At 39.5% G+C, this 19427-nt stretch overlaps 1 protein-coding gene and 1 long non-coding RNA gene across 2 annotated transcripts; both read right to left on the bottom strand.

Moving 5' to 3' along the window:
* Window positions 1–948: 948 nt before the first annotated feature.
* Window positions 949–2001, bottom strand: LOC124272152. The gene is made up of 2 exons (XM_046707293.1): window positions 1993–2001; window positions 949–1824 (listed from the first exon to the last, which is right to left on the bottom strand). Exons 1-2 carry the CDS (start codon window positions 1999–2001, stop codon window positions 994–996), a joined length of 840 nt encoding a protein of 279 aa, XP_046563249.1. The 3' UTR covers window positions 949–993.
* Window positions 2002–2496: 495 nt separating this feature from the next.
* LOC124272165 lies at window positions 2497–10579 on the bottom strand. The gene is made up of 4 exons (XR_006897265.1): window positions 10471–10579; window positions 7353–7408; window positions 6213–6359; window positions 2497–2571 (listed from the first exon to the last, which is right to left on the bottom strand). It is a non-coding gene; the product is annotated as an uncharacterized LOC124272165 (long non-coding RNA).
* Window positions 10580–19427: the final 8848 nt, after the last annotated feature.

Here is a 19427-nt window from a genome sequence, read left to right as displayed (position 1 = left end):
AACACAAGCGGCTTTTGTGGGATAAATACTTTAACCCATATAGATTCATCACAGTGATTTTCAAGATGACATAATCTCGTAAAACAGACAGCGTGATTGATATACATGATAACTCCACCACCGAAAGAATTTCTGTCTTTCCGTATGGGTTCATGAAAATTCACCCATTTGAGCGTATCAGTATCAACATCGGAATCTAAATGGGTTTCAGTTAGGCAAATAATGTCATATTCAGAAAAATATTCAGACAGGTATTTTAGTTTGTGGCGTAAACTTCTCACATTGAGATGGAAGATTGAAAGAGATTTGTCATAGTCTGCACGTGAAAATGGCCCTGGATTTAACTCTACGTCTCCCGCAAGCTGAATTAACAATAGCAGATGTAATACTACATTGATATTGACAACTTGCGACTGCAGCACACAAAGAGTAACTAACACACAGCTTGATTTACATGAAATTGTTAAGATAGTATACATGCAGGAGAGGTCAGTGAGAAAATGTTCTCTGAACGATTTGCCACTCATGCTGAAAAAATAATGTTTTACATTCATACGCATTTGTTTGCAAAGTCGGACCCAATTGAAGACACCGATCGCCACACGATGTTGCATAACATTATTACCCATTGTTTAAACAGACTGATACATAGAATATGGTTACAGTGTGACAGGCGGGTCGGATGTCAACAATAGTGGATACATACATGCATAATTGTGACATATGACTGAACGGCAATGCAGATCTGAGCTTGAGCTTGGATACAATAATGGAATATGGATACTGAGGAGAAATAACAGATTTGGTACAAATAATGAGAAAGTTGGAAACAAGAAAGGTAAGGCTATATACAGTGATATATACACACAAAAACATGATAACAGGATGTGTAGCGGCTAGAATGTGGATTTCAAATTTACTTACATTTTACATATTTACAATCCATGAATATCCTTGATTAGCACACATCACAAGAACACAACTAGAACACAGTTATCTCCTGTACTGATCGAGTTCCGACTCGTCGTGAATCACACGGGTACGTCCTTCGATCTGTTCGAGAATGTTCACACGTCCATCTCTTGTCCACGTTGACTCAATTCGTCCCTGTTTCTTGAGTTCTCTGGCTAGCTTGTATAGGCGACTTCTGTGTCTAGTTAAGTCCTCATTGATGTACACATTACACCGTGTATCGCGAAGTTTCCTCCGGTTGATGATCACTTTGTTCCTGTCATTGTAGTTCACAAACTTGATAATAATGTCCCTGTGCTTGTCCTTAGATTTCCTCCCTACACGGTGGCACCTGTCTATGTCTGAGGGAGATAGGGTCTGGTGTAGTCCTCTCAGTACTTCCATGGCGATGTTCTCGGTGTCCCTGCCCTCCTCGTGTATGTCCTCCGGTAATCCGCTGATCCTGAGGGAATTCCTACGACTATATTGCTCTAGTTCGTCCGTTTTCATCCTCAGTTCAGTCCTCAGTTCTTTGATCTCCTTCTGCATGGGTTCGATGTATTCCCTCAATACAGCCTCAACGACGTCCTTTGCCACCAACATGAACGCCTGTTTGAATTTGTCCTGCAGTTGGGGTAACATCAACGCACTTGTCAACTTGCTTGTTAGGACATCTTGAGAGGCCTCGTTGATGAAGTTGAATAGGGACGACGGGTAGGAGATATCGTGCTCTGTGTCGTCCTGACCGGACGTAGCCGAGTCTGGGTGTTGTGATGGCGGGGCGTTCAAACTCTTACTGGTACAGGCTTCTGATCCCTGGGGGTTACGCTGAGGGGTGCTGGTCTCAAACGTAAACACGCCTTCTAGTGTCGTCTGTTTCGGTGTTTTCGGTAGTAGTGAGTCTAATGGGGATCCTGATGGTTTCCTCTTCTCACTTAGGCTCCTCGCTTATGTTTTCATTTGACATATAATCATGATAAATGTATACTTTAATGCAAACATTTGTGTAACCTCAAAAATATGCATATTTTTACTTTTTACCCTGACCATGCTAACAGATCTCCAATAATCATGATAATGTAAAATACTGTAGATGTTCCAATGAATATTGCTGTAATGCTCAACTACTACTGATCAAAAATATCACTAACATGTTAAACTTTAAAATAATACATGTATAGTTTTTGCCCAAAAGAGTGAGGCACTTTTATCGTTGATTAAAATTCAGATTTGTCTCATTTTTTGGGGGGGTGGAGCTATACATCATGTTAATACTCAAAAATAGTTAAGTTTAATAGGAAAACGTCTTTTATAGAAAATTTATAGGCCTAAACGTCATCATTGGTTGAAAAACAGTCAGAAGAATGTCCAGTTATCTTATGTTCATATTTAAAACCAATTTACTTAACATGATTAAACATGAACAAGAAATAAATTTAGAATAAACATTTAATGTAAATATTCAAGACCAATTAATTACCCCCGGTTGAAAGCCTCACCAAATATAGGTCATTCTGCGAGAACCACGTAAACTGACAGATACTCGGTCGCACCTTTTGGTTCGGCTTCCCAACTAAACGGATAATATTCTTCTGGTGGGGACCCAGACACGCTCCGGATCTGCGTCAAGAGATAAGAAGGTACCAAACCAAGGGCACCTCGGGGTCAAATCCACAACCATTTCCGTTTCCACAACCGTTTTAGATATTCCGTTTGTGCCAGAGTAGGACTTCGATCGACAGTATTACTTTTAGCCTTCTCTAGGTAACATCTCTCATGTTTGCAAGTTGTTACTGCAAGTCCTCCACCTACCATATATACTATGCACCATGTTCATTTGCATTCTTGCTTAACAAGGCACCATACGGAAATGTCGCTTTTGCCGGGAAATCAAGAAGCTGTTATCCATTAATTGTGTCTAATTTCTTACAACCAATGACGTTATCCCTCTTCAAGACTTTTACGTTTCTTCTGTTCCAGACAAATGTACTACGTCTACACACAGTACAGGACGATGTATTACAACACCGTAGGGATGAAGTGTAACCCGAACTGCCAGTGTCCGCACGGAATCGCTTGGGGCTCACCTCCCATGCTACGGAGTAATATGAATCCAAGTGTTTCCTCCAACTCGACCACGACCAACTCCACTACGCCCAACACCAGAACCTCTGGCGGAACATAGTGCAGCCTCCTACTGAAATTCACCCAACTTAGGTACCATTCATAATTCATGGCTGGGGGTTGTGGTTGGGTGTATAATTGACCCCTTACATGTCATGTTCAAACTCAGTGAGCCTCCCCCTCCCATTGTTTTTAAATATTTCAATGTACAAAATTCATGACTTCCCCTAACTTCTCATAACAGAATGGGTAGCCCCCTAAAATCATCATCCCAGCTCCCCCCCGCCATAAATTATGACCGGTCCCTTTAAAACACACACACGCACGCACAAACAAACAAACAAACAAACAAACAACAAACACACTCACTGACACACACTATTTCTCTCACACGCACGCACGCTCACGCTCACACACGCACGCACGTGCACACACACGTGCTTAAGTTCTCCACTCTAAAGGTTCTTATTGAAAGGAGTTCCACTTCTCCATAAAATCCACCTCTCGAAATCCTTAAATAGTAATCCGGTGGCGTAGCCTAGTGGTTAAAGCGTTCATTCGTCACGCCGAAGACCCGGGTTCGATCGCTCAAATGGCTACAATGTGTAAAGCCCATTTCTGGTGTCCCTGCCTTGATACTAAGGAAATATTGCTAAAAGTGTCGGAAACCATACTCACTCATACACGTAAATAGCATCACAGTTCAACCAAGCGTGCAGGTAATTTCAAGTGTTTTCACACACTATTTTATGATACAATGTAGCCGCTATCAACATTTCAGAAGTAAATATATGTCATATAAATTCTATTGTGTCCTTCGTTCATGAATTTAATATCTCGATTGCTTTATCTGATGTATCCATGGTAACAATTTTATTTTCCTTTGCTTATAAAGCAATGCGTCAGCAACATGCGTAAAAACATAACATTGCATAGTATGATATTTTAAAACCTCACGCAGTAATCTATAATAGACCTGAAAACTTTAGGATTTTATTGGAAAATATGTTTATTGCTTTATTGATATCCTTTTTTTCTGTTCAGGATTTTATTCTTAGAATTATGTTTACAAACTTTATCAGTAGTACAGTATATGTAGCTTCATAGTACACAAGTACAGTGTTTTCTTGATCACATTGTCAAATATCATGCTGTTCACAGATATGTAAAATGGTCAAACAGTGCGTGTATAATAAGTGTTACACGTTGTACGAGTCTGTTGATAAAAATGTAATTATTGACAAATAAGGTATGGAAGGAGGACCAGAAGCTGAAAAATGACATAATTACAATTAGAGAAAGCTATATTCATATTGATATATACCTCAAGTTTTGTCCATCAGTATGTTCAGATACAATTAAAGAAACATTTTAAAACTCATCATTATCAGATGAGCAATATATATTCAGGTGATATGATTTGACTAGAATGAAATTTAAGGGGAGGGTGGGGGGATACGGTCGGAAGTCTTTCCGAATCGTATTCGCTTTTTTCTTTGTTTTCTGACCTCAGTGTTACATTTCCATACTGAGTGTTCCAACAAAAGCTAATTCAATTACCCGCTTGGTTTGTATTTCGAGTTAGTCTTTTAACGTTGAGATATTTACATCTGATCAGACATCACAGTCAGAATTTCGGTTATGTCATAACACGTTAACCTAAACGCTCGAGGAAAGCACAAACTGGCACAGTTCATCATGAACGGTTCCTCCCAACGTCCCATTCAATGTGTCCCCCGCTGAATATTGCTGAAAGACCAAACCCATCACACATTTAAGAAATCAAACTACAAGGTCAAAAAGAAACCAAGGTCACACTTAAACGTGTGGGGTTTTATTTCGAATAACACGCTATGGTGCAAAGATAATACTCGCTTGAAAGTGATTAGATTTTATGTGAAATGTGTTTTGATCTAATGAAGACCTTGATTACATAATTGTGAAACATCTATCAGACATAGTTTAGGGTTTCATTGCAGTTTCTTCTTCAAACCGAAACATAAGTCTCATTAACCATTTCAGACAATGACCTACTTTTCAGCCGATCCAAATTTTATCGTGTGAAAGTGAAAAGAGACACTACAAACAACTATGGTTACACTGAATTCCAATTCCTTGTTTCATATGAAAATGGTATTTACAGTTAATTTTAATTCTAAACGTTAATAAAAATCATATTCCTATATTTTGTGGCGAGGTTTAGGCAGCTTGACCTTAACTAAGACGTCACAGACTGCCCCTGTTTGATGAGGTCGTAAAATGATTCAAAATTCATCTGGCTCACTGGTTACCCCTGTTATGTGCGTTTGCACTTATTCAGTGTATGCTTGTAACGCACAATGTGGTTGATATAATACCAAGTCCGTACCAGACTGGTAAACTTTATTTCCGTTTGTCAGAGCACGCTGTACGACAGAGCACGCTGCACAACGTGTTTGCAAGGATTAGAGGAGCGTAGTGTCCAGTATACAAGTGCTGATATGTATCAAATAATACTGATTAAATAACCAGTACAATTCAATATGTATAAAAGAATGCATATAGCTGTGCCTATACGCTTGCATTGTATTTCTTGAAACAACTCTTCTACGATATTTGATAATAAAATTGTGAGAATTTCATAAACGATTTGTTCATTCAATTACGAATTTGAACAACAAATAAGCGCTCAAAACAAAATAAACAGTTCGCATGCATATGTAAGGGGCACTTTTTTCTCGTATTTTCACCCTTTCCTGGTTTCAAAAGATAGGAAATACGAGGATGTCCCTTACAGAATTCCATACATTCCCACTGATCAGCTTGACCTGATGAAGTATCAATGTATAGTTCGTAGCTTTACGCGTATTGACAAGAAGTTGAACTGATGAAGCGCAATGAGAATCTGATGTTCACAAGGCGAGATTTGACTGATTTGTGTCTGCATGTAACGACTGGGTTCAAATATTATTCACTCAACGAGCTTTTTCGGCCAAATGTTACCCTTACTCAGATTCTTACATCAAACTAATGGATTACTAAAGGAAAAAGCCAACATAGATGTGGTGTTCCCGATAGGCACATCAATTCAGCGTATTCTACAAGCCAACGGTAAAACAACTACAAGCATCAAAGAAGGCCCTTCAGCTGTTGCCTACCATATTCAGTGCGAATGTGGTGACTCGTACATAGATGAAAAGTCCCGCCCCTAATCATGAGAAACAAGGAACATCAGACATCTGTGAAGAAAACGCCATTTCCGACCACACCCAAGCCCATCCGTAGCATACCATCCTTTGGGACAACTACAAGATAAGAAAACTTTTAGAGGCTATCAACATCAACGACTCAACCTGACAATCAACAGAGATTAAGGTTATTACATCCCTACAGTTTGCCATCATCAAGGCCAATCAAGAATAACCCTTCCCTACCCTTTGTCCGTCTGGCTTCAGTCAATATATGTAGCAAACAAAACGTGTCCCCGACATTAAGAAGACAGTCAGTAAATATTTCAGTCTGTCTAAATTAATCACATGGGCAAATCTTAAGAGTTCAAACCCTTGCTGTATATATAGACATAATATTTCAGTGTTAAATTTTTGTTCCTTTCGCTTTATAAACGTTTTGTTTACTGCCACAGGGAGCAATGTTCCAGGGAACATGACGGTGGTCTGTAAGTAGTCGAGCCTGGACTATATGATCCAGTGATTGACATCATGAGCATCGATCTACACAATCCGGTTACGATGACAATTCATCTAACAGTTTACCGAACCTGACCACAACATTTATTTAGTCATTAAGTGTTTTTTGTGTATTTGTTGTTGAACAATGTTCCAGCTATACGACGGTGGTCTGTAATTAATCGAGCCTGGTGCAGACAATACAGTGACTGACATCATGAGCATAGGTCTGCACAACTGGGGACAAGCATTGGTTGCTGAGGCCATACATATACTCTGACCCGACTATCAATGGGTCCATAAGCAAAACAACAATGAAATGAGTACAACACAAATAAAATGTTGAAGGCTGCCAGACCACTTACTTTTGAAAATACGCGAGAGGTACCTGACACTATGGAATCTTAGAAGGGACACAGGGCGCAATGTCTCAATGCGACAACAACAAGAACCAAAAACTGTCCTTATTTACGTACGATCAAGTTTACAACTGATGAAGTGACACCGATGAAACTTAATCATGAAAGTAGAAGTTTCATTCTAAAGTACGTAATGAATAATGATTGTCATTAAGCTATGGTTATTTTCGTACAGATTTGTAAATATACTCACGTCGTCTGGTTCAAGTCTGTAGAGAGTGACAGAAACAACCCCTGACTGTTGCTCGGCTGAAACACAATAAAATATAGGAGTGAGTTTAGTTTTACGCCGCTTTGAGCAATATTCAAGCAATATCACGGATGGTCACACCAGAAATGGGCTTCACACATTGTACCCATGTGGGGAATCAAACCCAGGTCTTCGGCGTGACGAGTGAACGCCTTAACCACCAGGCTATCCCACTGCCCCTTAAAATAGTGAAATGCGTACACTAACAATATGTACTAAAGCAAGCTGACTTCATCAGAGCATAAAATAAGATGTGTTATTATTTGACCTTATTTATATGAAATAATGGCTTTAAAAAATAGATCATGCTCGCTGACCAAGCTGATGCAAGTCATCGCAGCCGTCACATTTTGCTGGAATATTGATGGGTGTTCTGTTGAATAACAAACATATCATTTTAGAAAGTGGTCAAACGAAACATGTTCAATTTGGGATTACACATTCTCGGCAACGTACAGATTCTACTACTTTTTGTGGTGTAGTCAAATAATTAGCTAGTCAGTAAACAACATCTGTAACATTTTACTCAGATTAAATTAAGGAAGAACCTAATTGGAAAACCAACTGCAATCAGATATGGCATATTGACATAATTCTATGTCAAAATCTCGTGTTTTTTAACATTTTTGGAGTGGTTTACAAAACTGTGGAGAGATGACACTGGACTGTCGAGGGTGAGAACCTTGTGATTTTCATCACAAACAACCAGAAATGTTAGGTAAACGTATACGGTGCAGTTTCGGTAATCATAATCTTTAATATCAGGAAGGTCAGAACTTGTGCTAGTTTATGAATCTCACAAACACGAATCAATACTCATTCTGAGACACACTGCGCACCGAAGTCGGTATCAGACCCGAATATCAAGGAATCATGGATATCAATGTTACGAAGAACAGAGGTTTTAGGTAAACCATCATTCAATGTGTTTGTGTGGTATTACCTGTGTAAATACAATTGGATTTTTTATTTCGTGCTTTTTATTATATTACTTCTCCGTTAGATCACGATTTGATTTTAACACCCCTTGCTTCGATAAAGGTTGTTTGTCGTCTGTTTGTACAACCTTACCATCGTCAAAGCTGGTATACGATTTGTTCTTAGTGTATCCTAATCCTTTGTTATATATGTAACGATATCATTACCATCGCTAACTTCCTCAACACCCATACAACGCTGACCAGTTGTAGCGATGCAGTTATGTGTTGTCTGATGCGTCTTGATGTTCAGGCCACTTAAATTGTTTACGGATGCGTTTCCTTGAGATACCAAGCGAAAAAAATGGGTTTTTTTAAAAGAAACCTCGTGGATAATAGAATCACGACCCTTACCAATCGACCTCATCTAATTAAGATCTTTTACTAAGATACGCTACCTCTTCCCATCGAGTGAGAGATCTGATTTTATGAGATTATTATTGAAAACGAATTCGGAAAAAGATTAGGTCGTTATTGGCACGACATTTATATTTCTTTCACTTATTCGAATAAGTGCCGGACAAGGGTTGAAGCTTTCAGTCGTTACACTTGTTTTTGGTTTTTCCAAAGACAGCGACATTTGTGTTATACTGACATATCCGTTACTAAGACAACCTGGTGGCGTCAGTAAGCACATTATGCAACATGATTATTGGGAGTTAGTATTACTAATTATCCTTAATATTTCACTGGTTTGTTTTGTTTGTTATGAAATTGAAAGTCGGTGTACTTATGAACGTCTGTTTAACCATAAATGGCATTGTCACTGTAGTCTAGTCGGTATCTAGTCGTAGAGTAGCTGTACTTTGTTGTGGATATTTTTTAAACACTTATATTATACACACATTTTGATGAAATAAACTGCTCTCTTCCATACCTTGGATTTGTTTAGATTGTATTGAGGCTGCTATTTACTACCAGGAATATACTCCAACCCCTTTAGTGCAGATGAAAAAGTCCTGCCTGAAAATTGTTCGGTTCGACATACAGTGGAATCTGCCGGAAATAGCAATCAGCTGTGCACATGTTCCCCACGACCTTGCGGTGATTTAGTTAAAATTTCAATTGCAGGTTTTGCTCTATAAATGTAAAATATTTATGATGTTAACTAACGATAAGCGACAGCACTTTGGTGTATTACCGGATAGTTTTTATGTATAGAACAATTTGACCTGTCACCGACGAGGCCGATGTATTTCTATCTTTTCGAGAAAACTGAATACATGACACGTTTTATGGATAAAAACTTCTTTTTATTATTTTATACGACGTCTAAGAGCCAGAAGAAGGAGCAATAATTGGCTCTTAAACGTCGTATAAAAAATATAAAGCAGTTTTTATCGATAAAACGTGTCATGTATTCATGTTCGTCCAACTTCTAAATGCCTTTCAAGAACTTGAGACAACTAAAGTTCAGTTTCCATTCTCGACTACCTAGGCTGGAGTTATGGAGTTATATTGTGGCTAGACGAACGAATATACCTAGTCTTGTCCCAAACCCGTAAAATGACCGATAGCATGTCGTTGAGATATGTGTCGATTGGATGCAGTCTAAGGAAACGTAGGCTCAGTATTATTCGTTATGCTGCTATACTGAGTCTTACAAACCCTAGTAGAAGGTCGTGTCCAATCAAACGCGAGACGACCGAACGGGTTTTACCAGTCAGACAACGACTACTAACGGGATTAGGTGGTCAGGCTCGCTGACATGGTTGACACATGTCATCATATCCCAATTACGTATAATGATGCTCATGCTGTTGATCACTGGATTGTCAGTTGATACAGGATTATGTTTACTTTCTGCCCTGGGCACCCCAGAAAATAATTGGTTCTTTTCTGTCCTTGACATTTATATCTTTGTCTGACGCATCGGCTCATCTACACAGGACTGCGAGGGCTGCATAGAATGCTTCTGTATTTTTAGAAACTACTTTAAAATTGTGGAGCGCTATTATTCTGCAAATACATAGATGTGTTTGTTGGTCACAGTACGGAAGATCAGGTGACATTCTGTAGAAAAGAACATCAGAATACTGCTTATATATTTTTATTATAACGACCAGGTAGTTTTAAAGCCTAACCTGCTGCCCGTATTGTCATCCACAACGAGTCCCGTTGATCGGAGTCTTGCATCGGTGAGTTTGAACAACCGAACAGTGTGTAGTCTTCAGCTGCACATATATATTTGCGCACAACACTTACATCGTGGAAATAGGTCAGGGGATTAAATATCAGACAAAACCAAGTCATTTTGTACAACTTAGATAACGTGTATGCAGAAGCCTTGCGTACAAAGTGAAACTGTGGTTAAGGAATGGTACCCACAATTGAAAGGGAACTATCAAAGTATTGGTATTATTTATCTTCGTTGTTAGTGCACGAAGAACGGTGTTGTGAGAATGGGAAAAATCAAGGTAATTTCATTTATACCTTGCTTTCAAAGATAACCTTTGTCCAATAAAAAATCGGTGTATATTTGTTCTTTATAAAATATTTAGACACTGATTCCTGTACACATGTGTTTGAAAAGTGTCAGTACTATGTGAATGGTTTTACTGTCAACTGAAAGTGGGTGGAAATCCAAGAATAACGTTGGGTGATTTCACTAACAAAGTAAGGATCTCTGAGAGAATTCCGAATTCGAACCCATAAACCAAATTGTTTTTAATTTTGTATATTGCTTACGCTGCCACAAGTAATAGTCAATGTCGTAAATTGTTGACATAATACAAAGAATAAAACCGCATATATATTTGCGTCAATACGAAAGGAAAGGCCATACGTGGTTGAAAAATCTAAACGTACAACGAAACATCGCTGTTGCATATGCATACTGAATGTCTGCAGTTCAAACCAATCATGGAGCTGCTGCACCTGGCGGTGCTTTCCCGCTTCCTTGTTGCTCTCAGCCAATGAGAGGACTGCCCAGGACCCTGGACACTATATATGAGCTAAATGAGACACCCACGGACACATATTGCGATACTGCAGCAAACAACGCTCATCATTTCATCATAATGAGGGTGGAAGGAAAACATATCCTTGTCGTACTTCAGGTGAGCAAAATATATGCCTGCTTTGCATATGTATTTTAGCTGAAAGTTAAAGCTACGATTTTTTACACTTAAGGTGAAAGCAACCGGTGGGAATATATCATAAGTGTTGGACATTTTAGGACCCTCTGACAGCGAGGTAGAATGCTGTATTGGATGCGAAGTACCTTTCAGAGGAGTAATGAGGTATATGTCACTTCTCTATCATTACTTGCCGTAGCATTTTACCATAAAAATAATACATAAAGTGAAACGATTTAATAATATCACATTAAATCTGGTTAATGACTATCATTTCAGTTTATAGTCAGTCAACCAATAGTTACCGTAGTACAAATACGTCTATTACGTTATGGGTTTTTTTAATATATCGTTCGAGTGCAAATTTATTTGCCATAATGTCTCATACAAAAATGGAATTTTGTCACAGCAAGAAACATGTGGCCTATACCCGGCTGGTGGCCGAACCATTCCTAGAATTCACTCGCTGTGGTCTCTGGGGATGGGGAAGATGCAGAAAATACCGGTAGGTACGAGGGGCTATGCTCTTCAGTGATTGAGCGAGTATGGCATTTTTCGCCGCTTTTAGCACTATTCCAGCAATATCACGGCGGGGGCCACTAGAAATGGACTTTACATATTGCACCCATGTAGGAATCGAACCCGGACCTTCAGCGTGACATATGCTCTTCAAGTCCATGTGTGTATAAAACGTGTGTGATATTGCATCGAGCATACTGCAAGCGCTTCGTACACCCCGTGTATTCATTCATGTATTCGTTGTAATTCATGATAATGTTTTTCTGGTGTTTAATCACATAGCACTATGTGTTGAGGAACAAACCGAAAGGATGACTGAAGTGACAAATATACATTGCAGTATCGGCGGACTAAAAGACAATTCAAGATAAATGCACTTTGCATCAATATATACTCATGACAATAATGGTTGTCACCCCCTTCAATTTTTTTAATTGGAGAGGGGGCGTGGGGTGGGGGTGTGAGGTGTGTGTGGAGTTTGGGTGGGCAGGGGGGTGACAACCATTATTGGCATGAGTATATTATAACAACGTGAAATACATAAGTAGTAAATATAAATGTAAGACATGGGTAGAATTGATTGAATTTCGCATTGATCGGTGAAATTTCAAAGTAGAAGCCGGGTATCTGATAAGGGCTATAACGTTAATGTATAATACTGTAACGTTTTCACCAAGTGTTCTGTCGCTTCACCTATACAATAGGAACTAGCAGCCGTTCTTCGTTTAAGGCTGGTCTGTAATCTCGCCCGGGTGTGCGAAAAAAACTGAAGGTAATAAGGCTCTCTAGGGAGGAAATAAGGCTCTCTAGGGGGAGGAAATAATCCTGTTTAATTGGCTCTCTAATCATATGTCCATATATATCCAAATTGAATGAAATCACTCTCATATGATAACATTTATGACACAGCATTTTGTGTGAACTACGCGGTGAAATCATCATCCCAGTCATGCATACCTAATCCTGTTTAATTGGCTTCCTCATCATATGTCCTCTTCCCATCGTGCTCATTCGTGACCAGTTCGTGTTATTCCGGGACAAGCTCTTCTTGGAGTTTACGGAAAGGGGCGAGTGGTGACGAATGCATCGTGCTATTACAGTATTATCTCCATTTTAACGTTATATATATGATGATCATCATCACCATCATCGTCGTCACAATTAGTTTATTTTAGGTTGGGTTGTCCGGGCTCAGTCAAACTTGTTAGGTTTATATTTAACTCAGACCCGTGAAGATAATGGTTAGAACTGGCCTTCAGTAACCCATGCTTGTCGTAAGAGGCGATTAACGGGATCGGGTGGTCAGGCTCGCTAACTTGGTTGTCACATGCCATCGTATCACAATTGCGTAGATCGATACTCAAAGGTGTTGATCACAGGAATGTCTGGCCCACACACGATTATTTACAGACTGCCGCCTTATAGCTGGAATATTGTTGGGTGCGGCGAAAAACTGACTCATTCACTCATATTTAGCTCAGGTACATCTGTCCCATTTACACGCTGACCACACAGCGAATGGGACCTCTCCCAGGTAGCGCTGCCTTAAGCCGATTCGACTTCACAACTATATGAGGACTCCCTAACACTGCAGCCTTCTGCAGCGTTTGAGAAGGACTGTGCTTCCGGTGGAGAACCCTGGCACACCTTTGATCTGCGTCAAGAGATACAGAGGTACCAAACCAAGGGCAACTTCTTTAACTTCTTTGAGTGGCATTTTAGAAGTTGGGAAGTACAATAATGAACAAACGTCATGGATAACAAGGGCACCCAGAACAACAGGGAACTTGACAACAGTGTACTTGGAATGTTTGTGGAAATTCATTTTTGCTATGCGTTTCCTGAATTTTGCCAGTCACATTGCTATCAAAAGGGACTGAAAATTCAATAAGATAAATGCATTTACTGGCTTTAAACGTTTTGCAAAGAGACGGTTTGTTGATATGATTTTTTTCCTGGACCGTATATGAAACCTATTCAAAGACGTTTCGTAGGACCATTTTCCATGACGCCTTCGACATGTTCAGGGTCGTGCCAAGGCGTAAAGCTCGGGGCAAAATCACAACCATTTCGAAGATGGTAATAGAAGCATTGTTTAAGATGTGCCAGAGTAGGACATCCATTGACAGTAATATTTTTAACCTTCTCTTGTGAATATCTCTCATGTTGCACGTTGTTACTGAAAGTCCTTCTCCTGCCATATGTACTATGTACCATGTTCTTGCTTGACAAGGGGCGGTGGGGTAGCCTAGTGGTTAGAGCGTTCACTCGTCACGCCGAAGACCAGGGTTCGATTCCCAACTCACAAACTATTCCTTGACAAGGCTCCATAAAGAAATGTCACTTTTCCCGTAAAATAAAGAAGTTGTTATCCATTACCACCATTGACCTTATCAAGACCTTTGTTTTCTTTACGTTATGTTCCAGTCAAATGTACAGCCTCTACACAAACTACAAGACGATGTATTACAACACAGTAGGGATGAAGTGTAACCCGAACTGCCAGTGTCCCCATGGAATTACTTTAAGCGCACACTTTTCGCCACGTTGTTTCTTAGCGTCCAGTATTTTCAACTCCACTGCGACCTCAAGCACCACAACCCCTGGCGGAAAATAGTGCAGCCTCCGACTGAAAATCATCCAACGTAAAACACACACACACACACGCACGCACACACGCACACACGCACTGACACACACACTCTCTCTCTCTCTCTCTCTCTCTCTCTCTCTTCTCTCTCTCCTCTCTCCCTGCTTACCCTGTTGATTTGTTTTAAGTTTTAGCATTTTAACGTTGCCTTAATGAGATATTGACATCTACTTATACAGCTTGACGAGTATTTCAGTACATTATGAATTTCGATTCCTAAACAATGAACAATTGTGTACATTCCAACCCTCACACTTCAGTCACCTACTGACCTGGTATGAGCGACATTCTTAAGGTGGTGATGACATTCTGTCAGATGAATCGTGTCCATGCCAGGTTTTGACCAATGAATGTGCAGTGAATGATAAGGTTGAAACATTCACCCAAGGAAAAACATTCTCATCCTTGCCAGCACAGGAAAAAGACGGGTTACTTATAACAAAACTGAAACAAATTATAGCATGCTGGTCCAGGGGAATGCAATGTCATTGGGAGCGTTCATCCATGAAACTCCGCAACAGGTTGTGGGTATAGTCCGTATCTGAATTGTTAGTTAATCTTGGGAGAATTAAACGGGTGTTTTGCGTCATTGCGATGATGCTGTGTGGGCTTGATGACAAGTAATTTCGGATGAGTTTCCAATACATGGACGAGTCCAGATTTCTTTCTTGCATCTCAGCATTGATAATGCTTCTTTATAATGGTTTACTGTTCTCAAATGAAGGTAAACAAGCTGAGAAAAGGGGTTTTGTTACAGATTTATTCAAGATCACTGTTTGTCATCACTATCATGAGATTTATCAGATTCCATATCATTATCTACTTCGGTCATATCTATACTGGTTAGAATGTATTTCGTGATAGGTGTCATGAAACGTTTAATCATGTTTTTAATGATGGATTGATCAGTGCTTGGATCCATATCCTTCAGACTGTCTAGGGTGGGTTGGAACAAGGGTGCCTCTGTGAAATAATTGGTAAATTCTATGACAGAGTTAAGGGAGGTTACGAACTCACTTTCCTATGTCTCTGAACGTTATCTTCCCTAGTAAAGGTCTTCCCACACTCCAGACATGATGTGAACTCCTGACATGATGTGTTTTCCTGGATACTCTCACAACAGATGACGACAACAGAAGTGCTAACTGATACACAAATATGTGCTATGGTTGTGAATAAAACACGTCAGGTGTGTTGTAGCATGAAGTCATGATGCATTGAGTCATAACATACCAAGCTAAGAAATAGATAACAAACAATCAGTTTATTATTCCCAAGATTTCTGATGCTACACAGTTTACAACAAAAACAACAATAAAAATATCATTTGAAAAGTTTTACACATAAGAATATTCATTTGTAGTAACATTTGTCTGTTGAAATCCTATTTTCAAATTAACAACTTCACAACACGTGGTTTCAAATTATTGAGCCATTCCTGTGGTTTAAACTGAGAATCACTATAATCTTTACGCAGATAGGGTCCTAAGCGGGGGAAAAAAAGCCACGCAGTACAATGATGTGTTATCTTCCAGCAGTTTCATCCAATGATCTGTCACGTGATCATCGTTCACCTCAGTTATGGCTGTGTACAAGTATTTATCCACTTGATCCTGTCCAGACATGTAACGACAAGTATAAACCTGTTCTTCATCAAAACATACAACCAAAACATAGTTCCCTGGAAAGTCGTTGAATGATTTTAGTGCATTCACTGCATTGGCTCTGAATACATCGTCTGCGCACACAGACACTTTCCTGGAATTTGTTTGATGATCACTCGTGTATGTCTATCCTGAAATTTTCTCTTGGCATCTTTCACCGTGATCCTTACATGATGACAAATTCATTGAGAGTGTGGAATCACTAGCGAGTAGGTCCCTTAATTGACAGCACCTCTGGTCAATGAAACAACAAATGTTCAGTGATGATCAGAAGAGTATATGTTTCTGGTCCCTTTAGAGCACAAAACTTCTTCAAGAGAATATCTCTCACTTCCATTAATACCTTTCCTAACCAGTGTTGTCCTTTCCCGCTTGATACATCTAAATGTTAAGGGTCATGGAGAGAGAGTCCAACACCTAAAGTCCAAGGACTTGCTTCGGTCATTACGTTTGGATAAGTATGCAACAAGACATCTCGGAGATAGGTAGACTGAGATGACCTACCTAAAGTCATCTTTTTCACAATGGAGTAAAAGGGGCAGTGTTCAACCCTTCTTGGTTCACACAGTTTCCCAACCTTTTCTGCTCAACAGGTGATACTGACCGTAAATTTTTCTGTGCGATTTCAATGTCACCAAACATGATAGCCTTCATGTACATGTAATATAATTAAACGTTTTGTCATCAAGTACTATCACAGCAGGATAATGTTGACTAAATGGAGATGACGTTGTGTAAACAAATACGAACTGTTCTGTGCTCCTGGTTCCCGTGGTGTATGTTCCACAAGCCAAGTTGGTAACCTGTCTTTTTCCTGTGCTGGCAAGAATGGTTTTCCTTGGGTGCATGTTTTAACCTGATGATTCACTGCACAGTCATTGGTCGAAACCTGGTATGCAAATGATCATCTGACACAACGTCATCACCATCCTACGAATGTTGCTCATCCCAGCTCAGTAGGTGACTAAAATGTGTGCTCTAGAATGTGAGCTGAGGGATGGAGTGTACTCTGACATACTAGTGTTCATTGTTTAGGAACAAGTGTTCCCTCGGATGACTCACAGACTCTGGAAGGTCATTGTACTCTATAAGGTAGTGGAGAGGAATGGATTCGAGGCGGGTACTTGAAGGAATGCAAGGAATCCTTTTGTTCTTAGGATTTTTTGTTCTTCTCAAGAATAATTGGTATTCTTTTGTCTGTGTGGTAGAATGCAATTTTCTCCTACTAATATGCACAAAATAGTGTATATAGCTATGTGCATTCGCTTGCATTGTTTTTCTTGAAACAATTCTGCTATGATATTTGATAATAAAATTATGAGGATTTCATAAACGACTTGATCATTTGTTTACGAATTTGAAAGACAAATAAGTCAAAAAGTCTTGGCGTCAAAAGATAGGAGGATGTCCCTTACCAAATTCCATACTTTTCCGCTGAACAGCACGACCTGGTGAAGCAGCAATGTGTAGTTCGTAACTTTAGAGGGATTCACAAGAAGTTGAACTGATCAAGTGCAATGAGGATCTGGCTGATTTGTGTCGGCGTGTAACGACTGGGTTGGGCCCCGATTGAAGCGGACATAAAATTACTTACGTCTCACAATAAAGGGTTTTTGTGTTTATTTGCATATTTCAGAAAATAGCAAAGATGTCTTCGGGCATTTCCATTTTTGTGTTGCTAACAATATACTAAATTGTGTTCCTTTTAATCAGTTATGTACACAAAGTGTAATAGAAGATGTCTTACATCATTATGTAAATGATAAAAGCAACAACATTTATCTAATTCAAGCTAAAAATGATTGTAAATAATTAATTTAAATATAGGAAGGAAATGCTTGCCAGTACAATATTATACAAGCGTTACGGTCAAATAATCAGCAAGTTTAAGCAATATTTAATCTACCTCCAAATACCTCTATATTGATCTCTGATAACTCCTCATTATGCTATGCTATGTATCTTTGAGTGAAAGTTCTATTCTGACAACATTATCACAATACATTCTGGTCTGCAGGTCCTCACGTCTGGGTCATTTGTAATGTGACGGAAACATGTTTACAAGTATACTCATGTCAATAATGGTTGTCACCCCCTTCAATTTTTTAATTGGAGAGGGGGTGTGGGGTGGGTGTGTGTAGGGTTGAGGTGGGGAGGGGGGTGACAACCATTATTAGCATGAGTATATATTAAACCACCCCGCGGTTACTTGTTATATACACCTGGGAAAAAGTATCCAAACTCCTATGATTTTAACACCGATATAACCAATTACATTCATATCTGCATTAAGTTTGTTTGTATGATTTTTTCGAGCGCACCATACACTGACTTTAGAATTTTGCATGCTCCGATCGAAGGCAAGCATCACGGGCAATAGGTGTACCCGTCATTAACCAAATATAGTTTCAGTAAACTGTTCTTATATTCAGTAAACTGCCCTTCAAGTCAACAGAGGAATAATCCCCACCCTAGCCAGAAGAGAAAGAACATCAGCTCGACATCCCAGGCACTTGAAGCCGAGTTAGAACACCTTCGTCATGTCTTCATAAACCCTAATCAGCATGAACCCAACCTAGTCAACAAAACCATCAAGGCCACCCTCAACCCAAGAGACAAACCACCAGGTCAGCAATCAGCACCATTCATCATCAGCATACCATGCATCGATACTACCAGCCATCATATTTGCAGATTACTAAAGAAACAAGCTAACATGGATGTGGTGTTCTAGAGAGGCACATCAATTCAGCATACTCTAAAAGCCAACGGTAAACCAGCTACAAGCATCAAAGAAGACACATTACATGCGAACTGTGGTGACTCGTACATGTATGAAAAGTCCCGCCCCCTAATCATGAGAAACAAGGAACATCAGACATCTGTGAAGAAAACGCCATTTCCGACCACACCCAAGCCCATCCGTAGCATACCATCCTTTGGGACAACTACAAGATAAGAAAACTCTTAGAGGCTATCAACATCAACGACTCAACCTGACAATCAACAGAGATTAAGGTTATTACATCCCTACAGTTTGCCATCATCTAGGCCAATCAAGACTGACTCTTCCCTACCCTTTGTCCATCTGGCTTCAGTCAATATATGTGTCACAACAACCATCAGTACAT

Source organism: Haliotis rubra, unplaced genomic scaffold (assembly GCF_003918875.1).
Source record: "Haliotis rubra isolate DU_JTF1 unplaced genomic scaffold, ASM391887v1 Scf167, whole genome shotgun sequence".
Classification (NCBI taxonomy): domain Eukaryota; kingdom Metazoa; phylum Mollusca; class Gastropoda; order Lepetellida; family Haliotidae; genus Haliotis; species Haliotis rubra.
Note: the sequence above shows the minus strand (reverse complement) of the source record. Positions and strands in the feature narration are given on the sequence as shown.